Consider the following 16691-nt stretch of genomic DNA (forward strand, 5'->3'; position numbering starts at 1 on the left):
TTCAGCCTGATCACAGAAGCATGGGTACGAGCAACAGTCCAAAATAAAATAGAAGAACGCCAGGCGAACCAAAAAAAAAAGGGTAAGCCTACTTAATAAAAACAAGATAAGACAAGACAGCAGCTAGGCAGGCGTCTCGACTCTTTGCTTAAAAATCAGGCAGTTGGTCCCTGAGAAGGTGCGGCAGCAATCAAACCCTACAAACAAAAAAGGCAAAGATAACCTTAATCGTCTCTAATTTACAAATACTAGCAGCTATAATATAAGCGGGCTTACCCCAAGACTGGAGGCACTATACTGTACGGTGAACGCAACTCACACAACTCACGCGTCTCTCCACCACAGCTGGAGTAACGAAAGAGAAACAGCCGCGCTATAGCGGGCCGCAGAATTATGACTACCAGTTACTGACTTTTGAGAGAAAGAGGTCGAAAGGAGGCCTACCTGTAGCAGTCACATAATCCGATTGTATCGGTAAATTAACCAATAGGCCAGCATTTACTGCTGTATCGCACCAGAAGCTCGGGAGGAATGATCCAACAAAAAAACCGGCTTCCCTTTATACAGGTAAACACCACCCTGTAATCAATATGCAGGTGGGTTCCTAATTAACCCAATCACATGATACAAGGAGCGAGTGCAGCGGAAAGAGAGCGAGGGTGGTAGAGCGAGAGAGAGAGAGAGAAAAAGAAGGGCGAGTAGCCCATCCGGCTACATCATGAACTGGAAAAATAAAAATAATCTTAACTCTAGCCAATACAGAAACCATCTAATAGATCACATTAGTCTCGAGACAGCCTCTACCGCCACATTACATCAATCCCTCTGGGCTACTTTGATCGGCTCCATCACCTAGCGGGGGTGGAGGGTCGATGTTTGGTCCCGCCTTCGCCATTGTGGTTGATGTGGAGGTAGGGACAGGCTTAGGTCGTCTGGAGAATCCCTAGGGACGTAATCACTGGATGGCTTAACCCAGGGGTTGTGGTCATAACCTGGTTAGTGACTCTGGTTGCTCTTGCGGCTGTGTGCAGCAGGGCTGGGGGAGGGTCTGTGCTGGCGGACATAGGTTACTGGCCTTGTAGTCTGGCTTCCCCTGAGTGGATCCGGGGCAGGCGTGGGGGCTTGGGGTTCGGGGGTGCTTCGCCTCCGTGCTAGGGCTCTGGCTGGGCCTTGGGGGCTTAGGTCCTTGTTGGTGCATCGCTGAGGTTGTGGGCCGGTGGGTGCACAGGGGCACAGCAGGGGGCCTCCTGCGCATCGGCCTAACTAGGGGGCTCTTCAACTGACAGGGAGTTTGTTCCATCCTTGCAGGAGTCCACTCTGCAGTTGGGGGAGAGTCACAGGAGAGGTGGAGAATAAACTTAAGCTGGGTGTCTGCTGTCTTGTGCAGTCTGGGAGATGACTGAATGTTAGGGTGGGTACAGTTTCCTCTGCGGTGGGGTGGGGTGGGCTGCCCCGGGTCCTGTTGCCGTAGGATAGGCCTGGGCTCCCTTGCCTTGGTGTTGCCGAAGGAGGGGGGTTGCCTACTGGGGTCAGTGGGGGAGCTGGCCCCAGGGAGGGGTATCTTGCTCCTCCCATCTTTTCTTCCCCATCCCCGGCTGCCTCCCTCTTCCTGCACCATCACACCCACCCACACAAGTAGGACTTGGGGTGCGGGTGTGTCACCAGTAGGGATGGGTACCGGTATCGGCACCGGTTCTGACATAAACGGTAGTAACCAGACCGAAAAGCAGCGCACATTTCGGTGCTTTATTTCGGTGCTTTTTTTTCCTGAGCTGTGATACACTTCTAGCCAATCATTTTACGTTTCCGAGGATAGTAGGCAGGTCCAGGTACGTACGTTCTTTTAGAGCAGAGCTATAGATTAAAAATGACCAAGGCGAAGCTGTCGAAGTCTGGCTGTACTTCACAGCAAAATATGCAAACTCTGCAGCCTGCAACAAGTGCTTTAAGGTGATACTGTGATACTGTGCAAAGGAGCTAACACCTCAAATCTGATGAAACACCTGGCGACATATAGCGTTTTTTTTAAAAGCCGAAAAATCCGCAGCATTTGATAGCTTGCTGCGAGACCTCACACCGAGCACATCTACTGTGGGTGTGGTGCCTGTTATCGGACCCGGAGTTAGCAACATCCCCCAAAAACCCGAAGAGGAGAGTCCTGGCCCCTAGCCCTGCCAGTGTAGCAGAAATGATGAGAATGATGACGGCAGCAGCAGCCGTTCTTCTCTGCGTGAGTAGCTTCATGTTGTTCGTGTGTAATTTACGTTGAGTAGGCTAACCACGTTATTACATTAATGCACGTAAGGTGAACTAGCAAACATCATCATAGCTACATGCAGCTGTCTTCTTGTTTGATGGCAGATACTCCCTTCACCCTGGCCAAAAAGACTAAAATGACCAAAGAAAAAGTGGAAAACAGCTAAACATGAGAGGTTTTTGGACAAAGTTTGTGTTTTTTCCATTGATTAAGCACTGCTTCCAGCCAAGAGTGATACCATATATGCCCCATAGCTGCAGAAAAGGCTAACATTGTTATCTTTTTACAAAAAACCAGCTGAACATGAGAGGTTTTTGGACCAATTTTTTGTTCTCCATTCTTTAAGCACCGGTTTGAGCACTGTTTAAGCACCGGCACCGTTTCAAAAGTACCGGTTTGGCACCGATATCGGATAAAACCTAAACGATACCCATCCCTAGTCACCAGGGTGCAGGGGAGGCACCTGAACTCCCAGGCCTTCCAAAGGCCTATCTCCCCTCACCACACTCCCTGCCGGTAACTGGTGCCCTCAGAGGTCGGTGCGTTGGTGGTTCTTGGTGTTCGGGGCTGGGCGCTCAGGTATGTACCAGCTCACTCCCGGTGACTACCTGGCGGGGCCTGGTGCCTGTTGCTCGGTCAGGCCTCTTCCGGGGCAAAGGGGGCCCTCAGGCCTCCGGCTCAGTTCACTCTGGCACAGCTGGCTGCCAGCAGAGCGGGCGGGCACACCACTGCAGCCCCCTCTGGCTTCTGTTCCGTGGCTACTGGGTGACCCCTCATATGGGGCTCTCCTCAGTTCATCCCAGGCGGGTGACACAGATGCCCCTCTGGTGGTCCTCCTTGGGCTCTCGCACTCTGGATGTCTGGAGCCTGGATCTCCTCCATGCCTGCTTCATGCCCTGGGGCACAGGGCTGTGGCTCTCTACATCCTCTAGCAGACCGTTACATGCGGAAATCTTTTGAATACAAGCGCGCTGATCCACACAGGTATGCACACGGATGTTCACTGTTCGTAGACATAAATTACACCTTTCTTGGCTGCTACTTCAAAGCACATTGTGCGCTGTCTGTCCTGCGTGCTGCACAAGAACACAAGAACATTGAATATTTAGTATTTACTGCTGTTTACACTTAGTTAGATTAGCAAGTGGTGGAGGCCAGCAGGTGGATGAAGGAAAAGGGACACAGAAGGAAAAGAGACCCAAGGCGGCCGCCGGTCCAAGTGTGAACTGAACTTCAGGTAAGAAGTTATGACCTACAGTCTCTCTGGGTCAGATATGCTGTCGGGGAGGAGACTGCGGAGTCTCCAGGCCAGGACCAGCAGGCTGAAGGACAGCTTCATCCATCAGGCTGTCAGGAAGCTTAACTCCCTCCCGATTCTGCCCCCTCTCCCCTCTCTCCTCCACGGTCTCACTGAACTCTGTCACACACACACACACACACACACACACACACACACTCTCTGACTCACTCACTGGCCTGCACCAGTTACCAGTCATTTTGTGGAGCATTGGACTGCCATTACCTCATAAGACTTTGTTGTTACACTATCTCATACCGTACATTACTAAATCTCTATTTGCACTATTTGCCTATTTGCACTACTCTGCCTGGTTTGCACTCAATGTCATTTACCCTTATATTGTATATTGTATAGCTTTCTTGTTATATGTAAAATTGTATTATATTTATTTAATTTTTTTACTTTAAAATATTTTACTTGCATTTTTAATCACTCTTATATTTAAATGTTCATTTTCTATTTTATCTAGGGATTGAGAGTAACGAAGTTTCTATTCTCTGTATGTCCTGTACATGTGGCAGAATTGACAATAAAGTTGACTTTGACTTTGACTTTGAAATCAAGTTTAGGTGGAGTTTATTTTCGTTATTCTGACTTTTTCCGTACTGCGTGCTAGCTAGCATGACGGAGTTTCTATACAGCTGGGTGGGTGCTATGAAGTTAATGATGTTGAACTTTATTTTGTTCATAAGTTAGTAGAGTTGCCAACCGTCCCGTCTGGTATTCAGAGAAAATACTACGCGTTTCTTATTGAGGTGAAAAGGAACAGAGTTTGTCCCGTAATTCAGCTACAATGAAAAAGACACAAAGCTGAAGTTATTCTGTGTCTTTGCTGCACAGCTGCCTCTTCTTCTTTCATTCTCCCCCCCTCCCTCTCCCGTTTCTACTTCAATCATGAAAACTGATCAATGATCAGCTGATCGGCTTTTCTCTCTTGTTTGTTTATCGCTCACTTTGCGCCGAAAGAGGAAACCAGCGGATGTCGCGCTAAACAACAGCAGCACGTTTAAGCTTGATCAGCTGTTGTTAGAATTTATTTAATATTAATTTCTAGTATCAGCTGATGTTTGCTGGAGCCACAGCTGTAAAGCTGCTGGTCATGATATGGTTTGGTTATCTGGTGAGAGGGAAACATGAAGATGAAACCAGGAGATGTCCTTACTGAATCATCAGAGCTGAACAGGTGATGGCGAAACAGGTTTCCCTTTTAGGTGACATGAATGAGTTGAAGGGAAGTCATGAACTATTTCTGAGAGACAGATAACACCAGGATCCTTTTTTAGGTAGCTGACAGCTGGTAACGGTGCAGGGGCGGATCTAGCAAAGTGTTGCCAGGGGCCATGTAGGGCATTAAAAGGGAGAGGGGGGCACAAAGAAATACTTTTCTTTCTTATTCTCATTTAAAATGTCTAGCTTTTAAAAAATAATTATCTGAATCTTACAACAAACGATTGATAGATTGATGCATATATACCATCAAAACAGTGTACATCACTGTCACAACAGTGTTTATTTTCATTGAAAGGCTTTATGATTTTTCCTATAATGGTGGGCCGGTCTCTAGTCAAAATGCCCGGGCCAATTTTCTGTCCCAGTCCAGCCCTGTATGCAGCTCATCTGCAGTCTGGTGTTACCTACATCTTCCTATTCAAAAGGCAGAACTTCCAAGTTCTGAGTACAATAGAAAGCACCACGACTGCAGTTTTTGTGTTGGATGTAAAAGGCACACATGACGCTGTGACGTAGGCTAGAATCATGGCAGCAGTCAATGACGGTCCAGGCGTGGGATTTCTCTTGTGGAAATATGCATATTATCTTTTCCTGTCTATTGGTAGGTGGCACAGTGCACTTGTGGAAAGTAAGCAAGCTAGAAGACTGGCAAAGTTATGGAAGCAACACATTAACAAGAGAATTCTGAGTAAAACCAAAGTTACTTTCCCTAGTAGCTAGTTACTTTGAAAGTAACGAGTAACTTGAAGTAACTGAGTTACTTTTGAGAGAAGTAACTAGTAATGTAACTAAGTTACTATTTTAAAGTAACTTACCCAACACTGGCTGTACCAGGGTGGCTGTAGCTCAAGTGGCAGAGCAGGTCAGCCACTAATCAGTTGGTGGTTCGATCCCAGGCTGCATCCTGGCTGCATGCCAAATATCCTTGGGCAAGATACTAACCCCATGTTTGCCTACTGGTGGTGGTCAGAGGGCCCGGTGGCGCCTGTTTCCGGCAGCCTCGCCTCTGTCAGTGCGCCCCAGGGCAGCTGTGGCTACAATGTAGCTTGCTATCGCCAGTGTGTGAATGTGTGTGTGAATGGGTGAATGACTGAATGTAGTGTAAAGCGCTTTGGGGTCCTATGGACTAGAAAAGCGCTATACAAATGCAGGCCATTTACCAAATCAAATCAAATCACTTTTATTGTCACATCACATGTGCAGGTACACTGGTACAGCACATGTGAGTGAAATTCTTGTGTGCGAGCTTCACAAGCAACAGAGGTGTGCAAAATACAATAATGTAAACAGCAAAATACAAGAATGGCTACATCTGAAACTAATAAATATATGTACAATATATAATAGTATATGCATTTCTGGATGTGTATACTAAATATTTTCCTGTGTGTGTGTGTGTGTGTGTGTGTGTCTGTACACATATTTTACAAATTAAATAGAGTAAACAATAATAAATATATAAAATATACAGAGTTGAGACATGTGCAAAACAGTGGCATTACTGTACGGTATGTAGTGAATTGTTCACTTGAATTGTTCAAGTTCACTGCTGTAATAACTAATAATGATTAATATAATAACTATAATATTGGCCATATCATATTTACACTGACTTTAGTCTCATGAACAACATAATTTTTATTTACTAGCTAATCTTAAAATGACTGTTCAGTACAGAAATGAAGCCCAACAATCATGTTTTACAGTCATGTGGTCTCAGCCTCAGATACTTATTAAATCACACAAAGCTCGTGTAGAAACAAACGAACAAATGAACAAAATATGTTCTCCTTCATTTCTCTCAAACAAAGCTGTGTGAAACGTTTCCAGCGGTTATTATCATGGTTGCTAGGCAACCTGGGCAGCGCGACGGAGCTTGACCGGCATTTCACAAGCCTCGCACTTCCGGCCTTAGCGGTCTTTGAGTACACGGCCCTTGTGGACCGTTAAGCAGAGGCGGAGCCAGACATTTGAAACACCCGGGGCTTAGCCCAAAAGGGTATGTGGGATATTTTTTTTCCCTTGGGGGGGGGGGGGGGGGGGGGGGGGTAGAAATGACTGAAAGATTAATAGGCTCTGTTTTGAGTTTTGTTCAAAAAAGAATGACTTCATATAGCGAAAAATATATATCTCATATGCAGAACACCTTAAACTAGTTTTTTAATTGAGCAGCAAGGCAGAACAAAGTCGGAGTTGTATCAAGACACGAGGACTAAACCCCAATTCAACCAGACTCAGAACTGATCCGGAATTAAAACTGGACTACAACAGTTCAAAATCAGGACTACTTGGGACTTAACCAAGACAGAACCAGAATCAGAACTAGATGATAGTAGCACTAAAAATCATCATAGACTTGCACTACATTTATTTTTTAATTTTACCAAAGTACAATATTTAGATTGAGAAAAGTTTATATAATTATTTAGCCTTGTTGTGCAAACAAGCCTGCATAACTTAATAAATATAGAATTTGAAAAATAACAAACCTAAAAAGAAACACTAGGTACGAGATACATGAGGACCTGTGATACGGTGATACTTCTGATAAACAACCATTTGACTAACATGTGAGTCTCACCTGCTCTTGTTCATCTCTGTTCTGTCCTCATTCTCCTCTCTGTTCCTCTCTCTCGCTCTTTGTGCTGACAATCATCAAATATACAGACATTTACAAACTATTCAGATAAAAACACAAACACTTTTTAATTGTAACATCAAATCAGACTAAATGTTTATTTTTTTTAGATTGATAAATATAAAAAACATGTTTGTTAACTTTAAGAGTAAAGAGAGAAACTATCTGTATTTCTTAATTGCAAATGGCACAAAATTGTATTCAAAACTGAGCCACACTTATGGAGCTCCACAATTCTTTTTCTGGTGTTTTGGTTGACATCTCTTGATTTTCCCATGTCAAAGAAACAGGCTCTGTGTTTTGCCTTATATGCATCCACAGGTGTGCCACCAATTTACTCACATGGACTCTACTAACCTATCAGAAGCTTCTTCAGCTCAGAATGGAATCGTCTGGAGTTTTCTTATTAATTAACAATAAACTTAGTGTACATGTACTCCTAAATTTGATGAAAGTGATAAAAAACAGAAAGCTCTGTCTCTCTTTATTCTGACATTAACTAATTCAAAATATATTTCAATATTTATCTAAAACAAAAGTTTACTCTAAATTGATGTTGTGCAGTAAAAATGTTTTATGTTTTCTCCCTAAAGTGTAAATATCTGGTTACAAATGTGAATATCCTGCTGTGTACTGAAATCCCTCTTGTTTTGCATAGAAATATACTGAACAACATACAAAGCATAATATATAAAATAACATTTACCTGAGTTTTTTCTTTGAAAGAACCCTCGAATGTCCATTCTTATGTTTCAGTACATAACTGAAACCGATTTAGTCGGGGAGGGTAAGAACTGAAAATATGAAATAAACACACGTAAGCTAAGACTCTCTAAAAAAATAGCATTTGTTCGGCTTTTCATTTCGCCATTTGTTGATTCACTTGAACAGCAAGTAACGTAATATTGGTCAAGTGATCAGTTTGATATCAATCTTTCGTGATGCACCGTCATATTTACATTATTTGTACGGTACGAATGATTTGCTTTGGTACCTGGTCAAACTTAAGCTCTCCTTAGTATGGCTGGCTCCGTCTCTCCAACAGCGCACTCACAGGTAGCAGCTGCCCCGCCCCCTCGCTCAGTCGCTTAGTGCCTGAGCTTGGATCATACCAATATCAGGGGGGGATTCACGCACAGTCGTAAATTCCCACAGTGTGCACTATGTGCTTCGAATATTGTGTGTACTTTTTGTTTTATACAGTTGTCAGCCAGGCATCTAACTATGAAAAAATTACACTCCAAAAGACCCCGGGCTTCTGACAAAACAATCCGGGCTTAAGCTCAGTAAGCCACCCCCACGCTCCGCCCCTGGTTTGAAACTGAAAAATGGTTTGAAACCGAAAAAAAAAAATTGTAAGCGAAAACAAAAAAATTACAATTTCAATTAATTGTTTTTCACTATCAATTTTTTTTCGGTTTCAATACAAGATTTTTCAGTACATTTATTTCAGTTACAATATTTTTTTTCGGTTTCAACATTTTTTTTCGGTTCAAGGTGGCATCGTTCTGATTCCATATTGTCCTCCCCACGATGACGTTTTCATCGAGGCCAAGGAAAAGAGTTTAGGAAAAGGAGATTGGCGCTACTTTTGAAATAACACCCCACTGGGTTACGTTGTGCAGCTGAGTCACGTGACCGCACAGCAACAAATCACAGCGCAGTCAGATAAAGGGGGCGGAGCAAAGTGTGTGCAGGAGAGGAGTCGAGCAGAGAGAGCTGCTTTTCAATGAAACGGTTGTAAAGTAGTAAACTTACAGGAACATATGCCACTACCAACGTTTGGATCGATATCTGCATCGATCTGCACACCCTTGTCTCCTGGATCGTAGCTGAGATCAGCGTGAACCACGTGGGTCTCTGCTCCCTGATCTGTTTCCTGTGTTTGGAAAGAGTTCCAGCTTCATCACGGAGTTTCTCTCGGTTTGTGGGCTCGTCTAAAGGTAAGCATCGAGCTAACTTTAATGTGGGTTCAGTTTATGCTGAGTTTAGCTCTGTTGAGAATAATAGATTGCTTGGTAGACATTGGAGTTAGACAGACTGTAGAGTTTGTGATTGCTTGCAACATCATAATATGGCGGTTGCTGGGGGAAAGAATACATAAAGAAAAATAGTCTTGGAATATGAACAAAAGGATGGGGTGCAGGGCAGGAGAACAACCAGCCCCCACCCCCAGGACATGAAGCCACAGGTACAAGCCTGGGGGAGCGCAACTCCAGGGTGAGAGTAGTGGAAGCTTGCTGAGAAGGAGGCCAAAGGGCTTTGGAGCGTGATGTCACAGGGGTGGGCGTGGAAAGGATTTTGGCCTGACGCGCCATTTTCTGGGGCAAAGCTAAAGTATGGGCTCAAAATGTGATCATAAATATTTTGTACTTGTAAATCAGGATTTGTATGTGTATGTGTTTACGACTGTGCGTAAATCCTAATATTGGTATGATCTGAGCTCAGGCACTAAGCAGGACGGGGCAGCTACTGCCTGCGAGTTAGTGAATGGTAAATGGCCTGTATTTAGAGAAACTGTTTTTGTTCATCTGTTTATTTTTTTATGAGCTTTGTTTGATTTGTTGAGTATCTGAGGCTGAGACCGTAAAAACATGATTGTTGGCCTGTATTTATATAGCGCTTTACTAGTCCCTAAGGACCCCAAAGCGCTTGTAGCCACAGCCACCCTGGGGTGCACTGACAGAGGCGAGGCTGCCGACATTGGCCCTCTGACCACCACCAGTAGGCAACGGGTGAAGTGTCTTGCCCAAGGACACAATGACCGAGACTTTCCAAGCCGGGGCTCGAACCGGCAACCTTCCGATTACAAGGCGAACTCCCAACTCTTGAGCCACGATCGCCCCGCAGTGACGATGTGATGGGATTTCCAGCTCTTTCAGCTCGGCTCACTAAAAAGAGCCGGCTCTTTCGGCTCCAAACCTGCTCTTCAGGTTGTTTTGTTGCTTTAATTAATTTATTATTAACAATAATATAAAATTATGGACAAAAGGAATTACTAATGTAAAAAAAGTGGTTTTATTTATATATGTTTATATATAAATATATGCGGTGGCCCCTAGAGACAAAACACGTACAAACTCCAAAACACATTTCTAGCGTTAACTGAACTTTCAAAACAGGTACCTAGATCACTTAAATTACACAATTGAAAGCATGTGTGTATTGTTTGTGTATTTATACACAAGCACTCATATATATTCAAATAATTAAAAAAAAAAGTTCATTTACCTGTTACTACCACACACCAAATCCGGTCGTTGGTACTTGCTGGCTTGTGTAGCCACTAGGTAACAAAAGCTCAACACTGCGCCCGAGCATCCTGGAGCACTTCTGTTGTGTTTTGTACGTGTTTTGGAGTTTTTACATGCTTTGTCTCTAGGGGCCACTGTAAATATACTTTTATTTATTCACTCCACACAAAATGTAATAAATAAATAATATAATACAAAAGCCAACTATTTACATTTCAACTTTTAACTATTTAAATTTTCAGCTTTTTTCCTTTTAAACAAATTTAAAGTGAAACAACACAAAACACTGCAAACCACAACACAATTAAATATAAATTAAAATATGAAAACAAAAAGAACATGCATATTCTCTGCCATTTGGGCCTGCATGAATAAACTTTCTGAATTCTTTATCATCCGCAACTGAATATAGTTTTGGATGATTACTATACCTTTCTAATGTGACGTTGATGTCCCTGGCTGTTTCCCTCCGGCTCTGTTCCTGTGTTACTGCCAGTGTAACTACTGCCCCTCCCCCCTCTTTCCAGCGCAAAGCACAAGGCTCGCGTGCGGAGTGACGCGGAAAAAAGTGCGAGAGAGAGAGAGAGAAAAAAACCGGCTCCCAATAAGGAGCCGGCTCGCGTCGTTCACTCCAAAGAGCCGGCTCTAAGAGCCGTTTTGTTCGCGACCGACACATCACTACTGCAAGTGCGCTGTTGGAGAAACAGAGCTAGGCAGACAGAGGAGAACTGAAGATTGACCAGGTACTAGAGCAGGGCGATATGGCCAAAAATATTTATCACGATATATATTTGAAAATTTGCGATAACAATATAACCCACGATATAATTGATGCGAGACAAAATACAACTCCACAACATTACTAGCGCAAAAAGACAACCTTTAAATATAATATATAAAAATATAATAATAACTTTTTAGGTATATGTACAAGTAGCGGTAATTACAAGTACGAAACATGTACTGTGCTTCATAAATGAGTAACAAATGTAGTACATAACGATAACCTACAGCACACCAGAAAAATAGATTCAGACTACCTTTTAGGCTCAGGTGCAGTGACACGGCTTTAACAAGAAGAAAAGTCAGTCATTCACCACCATCTTCCTGCGCACTAAAACCACCAAAGTCCTCTTCTCCAGTGTCGGATACGAACAGGCTCAGAATGGCTACGTCATCCACTCTCAGCTTCTTTCCTTCGTTGTCACTTACAAAACCAAAGAAATCCTCGTTGTCAGTGTCGGAATCGAACACCCTCAGAAGGGTCGTGGCAGTGTCCTCCTCTCCATCATGCAGCAGTCCAGCCCTTCGACATCCGTTGGTGATCATGGATGTTTTCACACTTTTCCACACTGTCAGATTCCAACGGTGGAGTTGAGCATACAGTGGGGCAAAAAAGTATTTAGTCAGCCACCGATTGTGCAAGTTCCCCAACCTAAAATGATGACAGAGGTCAGTAATTTGCACCAGAGGTACACTTCAACTGTGAGAGACAGAATGTGAAAAAAAAAATCCATGAATTCACATGGTAGGATTTGTAAAGAATTTATTCGTAAATCAGGGTGGAAAATAAGTATTTGGTCAATAACAAAAATACAACTCAATACTTTGTAACATAACCTTTGTTGGCAATAACAGAGGTCAAACGTTTACTATAGGTCTTTAGTGGGCAGGGATAGCTCAGTAGGTAGAGTGGTGGCCCCATGATCGGAAGGTCGGGGGTTCGATTCCCGTGAACAGCTACCCTGAGGTACCCCTGAGCAAGGTACCGTTCCTACACACTGCTCCCCGGGCGCCCAGTGGCTGCCCACTGCTTCACTGAGTGAATGGGTTAAATGCAGAGAGGGATTTTCCCCACGGGGACCAATAAAGTACACTTTCTTCTTCTTCTTCTACCAGGTTTGCACACACAGTAGCTGGTATTTTGGCCCATTCCTCCATGCAGATCTTCTCGAGAGCAGTGATGTTTTGGGGCTGTCGCCGAGCAACACGGACTTTCAACTCCCGCCACAGATTTTCTATGGGGTTTAGGTCTGGAGACTGGCTAGGCCACTCCAGGACTTTCAAATGCTTCTTACGGAGCCACTCCTTTGTTGCCCGGGCGGTGTGTTTTGGATCATTGTCATGTTGGAAGACTCAGCCTCGTTTCATCTTCAAAGTTCTCACTGATGGAAGGAGGTTTTGGCTCAAAATCTCACGATACATGGCCCCATTCATTCTGTCCTTAACACGGATCAGCCGTCCTGTCCCCTTGGCAGAAAAACAGCCCCATAGCATGATGTTTCCACCCCCATGCTTCACAGTAGGTATGGTGTTCTTGGGATGCAACTCAGTATTCTTCTTCCTCCAAACACGACGAGTTGAGTTTATACCAAAAAGTTCTACTTTGGTTTCATCTGACCACATGACATTCTCCCAATCCTCTGCTGTATCATCCATGTGCTCTCTGGCAAACTTCAGACAGGCCTGGACATGCACTGGCTTCAGCAGCGGAACACGTCTGGCACTGCGGGATTTGATTCCCTGCCGTTGTAGTGTGTTACTGATGGTGACCTTTGTTACTTTGGTCCCAGCTCTCTGCAGGTCATTCACCAGGTCCCCCCATGTGGTTCTGGGATCTTTGCTCACCGTTCTCATGATCATTTTGACCCCACGGGATGAGATCTTGTGTGGAGCCCCAGATCATGGGAGATTATCAGTGGTCTTGTATGTCTTCCATTTTCTGATGATTGCTCCCACAGTTGATTTTTTCACACCAAGCTGCTTGCCTATTGTAGATTCACTCTTCCCAGTCTGGTGCAGGTCTACAATACTTTTCCTGGTGTCCTTCGAAAGCTCTTTGGTCTTGGCCATGGCGGAGTTTGGAGTCTGACTGTTTGAGGCTGTGGACAGGTGTCTTTTATACAGATGATGAGTTCAAACAGGTGCCATTCATACAGGTAACGAGTGGGGGACAGAAAAGCGTCTTACAGAAGACGTTACAGGTCTGTGAGAGCCAGACATTTTCCATGTTTGAGGTGACCAAATACTTATTTTCCACCCTGATTTACGAATAAATTCTTTACAAATCCTACCATGTGAATTCATGGATTTATTTTTCACATTCTGTCTCACACAGTTGAAGTGTACCTCTGGTGCAAATTACTGACCTCTGCCATCATTTTAAATGGGGGAACTTGCACAATCGGTGGCTGACTACCGTATTTTCACGACCATAAGACGCACTGTGCTAAAAGGCGCAGTCTCAGTTATGTGTGCCATTACTGTATTTAACACACACATAAGGCGCACTGGATCATAGGGCGCATACAAGTACCGTATGCGTATTTAAAAATAAAGCGGGAGCAAACCTGAGTTCGGTACCTTACTCACATTTTTATTACCAGTAATCGTCATCATCAACAACACACAAGCATACAAGTGTGCGTATTTAAAAATAAAGCAGGAGCAAAACAAAGTTTGGTACTCACATTTTTATCATCAATCAAACCCATCGAAGTCCTCATCCTCTGTGTCTGAATTGAACAGCTGCGCTAAATCTCCATCAAACATGCCAGGTTTACTTTCCGTGCCGTGCGGCTCCTCGGAAATGATGCCGGCTTTTGCGAAAGCTCGAACAACAGTGCCAGCAGCCATCTTAGCCCAAGCATCTACAATCCATTGGCAAATTGTGGCGTAACTCGCCCGGCGCTGCCTTCCACTCTTGGTGAAACTGTGGTCTCCATCGGTCATCCATCGCTGGATGTGTTTGTCGCCGATGTGTTTGCTGCAGTAGGAGCGGACGATGGCCAGCTTTTCCTTATAATCCGCTGGAAGTTGCTGCGCTACCGTAGTCCTGGTCCAGATGGAAAAATGGCACCGTTTCATAAAAAGTGAAAGTGAAACTGCTTTTAGCCGAATGGTGACCGTCGAAAAGCTTCTCCCGCTCGTTCTTTGCTCGATGATCGCCTTATGTCCGCGGAAACTCAGCTGCGTATTCTTGACCTGTCGGAGCTTGTTTTCCAGCTTCCTCCACTTGCGACCCATCGATTCATTAATCTTAAATTCTCTCGCCGCTGCTCGATTTCCATGTTCCTCCGCGTAGCTGATGGCCTTCAGTTTAAACTGTGCTTCATAAGCGTGTCTCTTTGCCATTTTCAGGGTTGTTAAAACAACGGTGTCCTGCATAACGCACATGCCTGTTCTTTTATACAGGTATGTGCAATAAAGTCAACGCACACACTTCACCCTTTAGCGTTCTCATGGTGTTCTCTACTACGTCCTCCTTACAACACAAAGGGCGCACTGCGCTATAGGGCGCGCCGTACTTTTTGAAGAAAATCTAAGACTTTTAAGTGCGCCTTATGGTCGTGAAAATACGGTAAATACTTTTTTGCCCCACTGTATTTGTGTACATGACAGCATTGCTGTCCAGCATTGTGTTTATCAAAACTCTTTTTACAAATCCTGCTGTGTGTGTGTGTCCCCCAGGTGATTAACAGGAGGAGAAGAGTCTGGTGGTGCAACGGAGGAACAATTTTATCCATTTGGACTCAGCTCAGCCACTACAGAGGAAACAATCAATGACTTCAACACAAAAGGTGAGAAAAATATCACAGTTACAATTAGGGATGCACCGATACTGGTATTGGGTATCGGGGCCGATACTGTAAAATGTGTGTGTACTCATACTTGTAAAAGTTAAGCGATACCATGAACCGATAATAATATAGCCCGGATGGGAATTTGGGAGTAGATACTCATAATTCCCATGGACTTAAACGCCACGGTAACATAAGGTGTTCACAGTTGATGTTATGTGATGTAACTGTACCCAGAATGTAATTTGCCCTGTAATATGTCACAAGGTAAATACAGGTAATTAGAGCAATCAAACTGTTATGTTAATCATAAAATATTATTTTATGGTATGTAACTCTGAATGGAGTTTAAATATTGTTCAGAGTTCTAATTTTCTGGAGGCCCGTGAAGGTAGCATAAAACGGGACCTGTGTATCTGTTGCAATGGAGGAGGAGAAGAGAACGGCATAGAGAGATGCACGAGGTTAGCTGAACCAAAGTGAGAGACTGGGCTAGTTTTACTGAGGTTAACTAGCACAAAAGAGTGTGTGACTAGAAAGCTAACCGTGTGAGAGCTTCGCAACAGAGTGTGGGTGAAGTGACTTTTTGTTTCAACGGTCGCACCACCGTGGAGTGGATTTAGTGTGGGACTGGTGAACGGTGACCTACCGAGCAACGGAACTGTAAGTCAGACTTTTGTGCTCTTACTGGGGAGAAGAGGATTTTTCTCCATCATCTGGCGTGAGCAGAAACAGGCCTGCAACAAGTGTGAATGTGAGTGTGTGTGAGGCCCATGTGTGAATATTGTGTGTTTAGTGGATTTATATAACGTGTTTTGGAGTGTATATTAGTGAGTCACTTACCAAAAGGTGATAACATAAGTTGGGTTGTGTAATATAATTTGAAAGGGAATTATTTCATTTATACAGTACAGTGTATTTCATTTGGTTAAGGAATTGGAATATTATTTGAGTTTAAAAAGGGATGCGTTGTGATGTGTTCAGTAAACGTTTCGTTTGTGTTAAAGAGTTGTCTGGGGTCGTTTCTTTACTACTGGTTAAGTTTAACTTGTGTGTGGTTGAAGTATCGGTTTTTGTACTCAATATCTGCAAGTACTCAGATCCAAGTATCGGTATCGTATCGGTTTGGAAAAATGGGTATCGTTGCATCCCTAGTTACAATATTGCTCCAACTGTGTGCACAGCTGGTGTGTTTTTAAAAACATGTTAACAGCAGCTTTATCTTTTGCATCCTGGGCTCCTCCATATATACAGAATCTACATTCACAACCGAAAACCACAGAAGTTACAAGAAAATACAAAGATCATATTTTATAAGCACACCTTGAAACAACAATATCATCAGTTGAACTTGAAATTTCTTATGCGTAAAGGATTTTCTCTGCTGATCAATATTTCTTCAATAATGTCATTTTCATTACAACTCTCATTG

General features: G+C 43.7%; 1 protein-coding gene across 1 annotated transcript in view; it reads left to right on the forward strand.

Moving 5' to 3' along the window:
* Positions 1–1867: 1867 nt before the first annotated feature.
* Positions 1868–16691, forward strand: part of LOC308409534 (putative nuclease HARBI1) — a gene marked incomplete at both ends in the record, with an annotated part of 126978 nt that continues 112154 nt past the window's right edge. The window contains 2 exons of the mRNA XM_080902351.1: positions 1868–1890; positions 9172–9368. Of these exons, the coding sequence (XP_080758477.1) occupies positions 1868–1890; positions 9172–9368 (220 nt within the window). The remainder of the gene's footprint in view (positions 1891–9171; positions 9369–16691) is intronic.

Source organism: Rhamphochromis sp. 'chilingali' (assembly GCF_963969265.1).
Source record: "Rhamphochromis sp. 'chilingali' genome assembly, chromosome: 1".
Lineage (NCBI taxonomy): Eukaryota > Metazoa > Chordata > Actinopteri > Cichliformes > Cichlidae > Rhamphochromis > Rhamphochromis sp. 'chilingali'.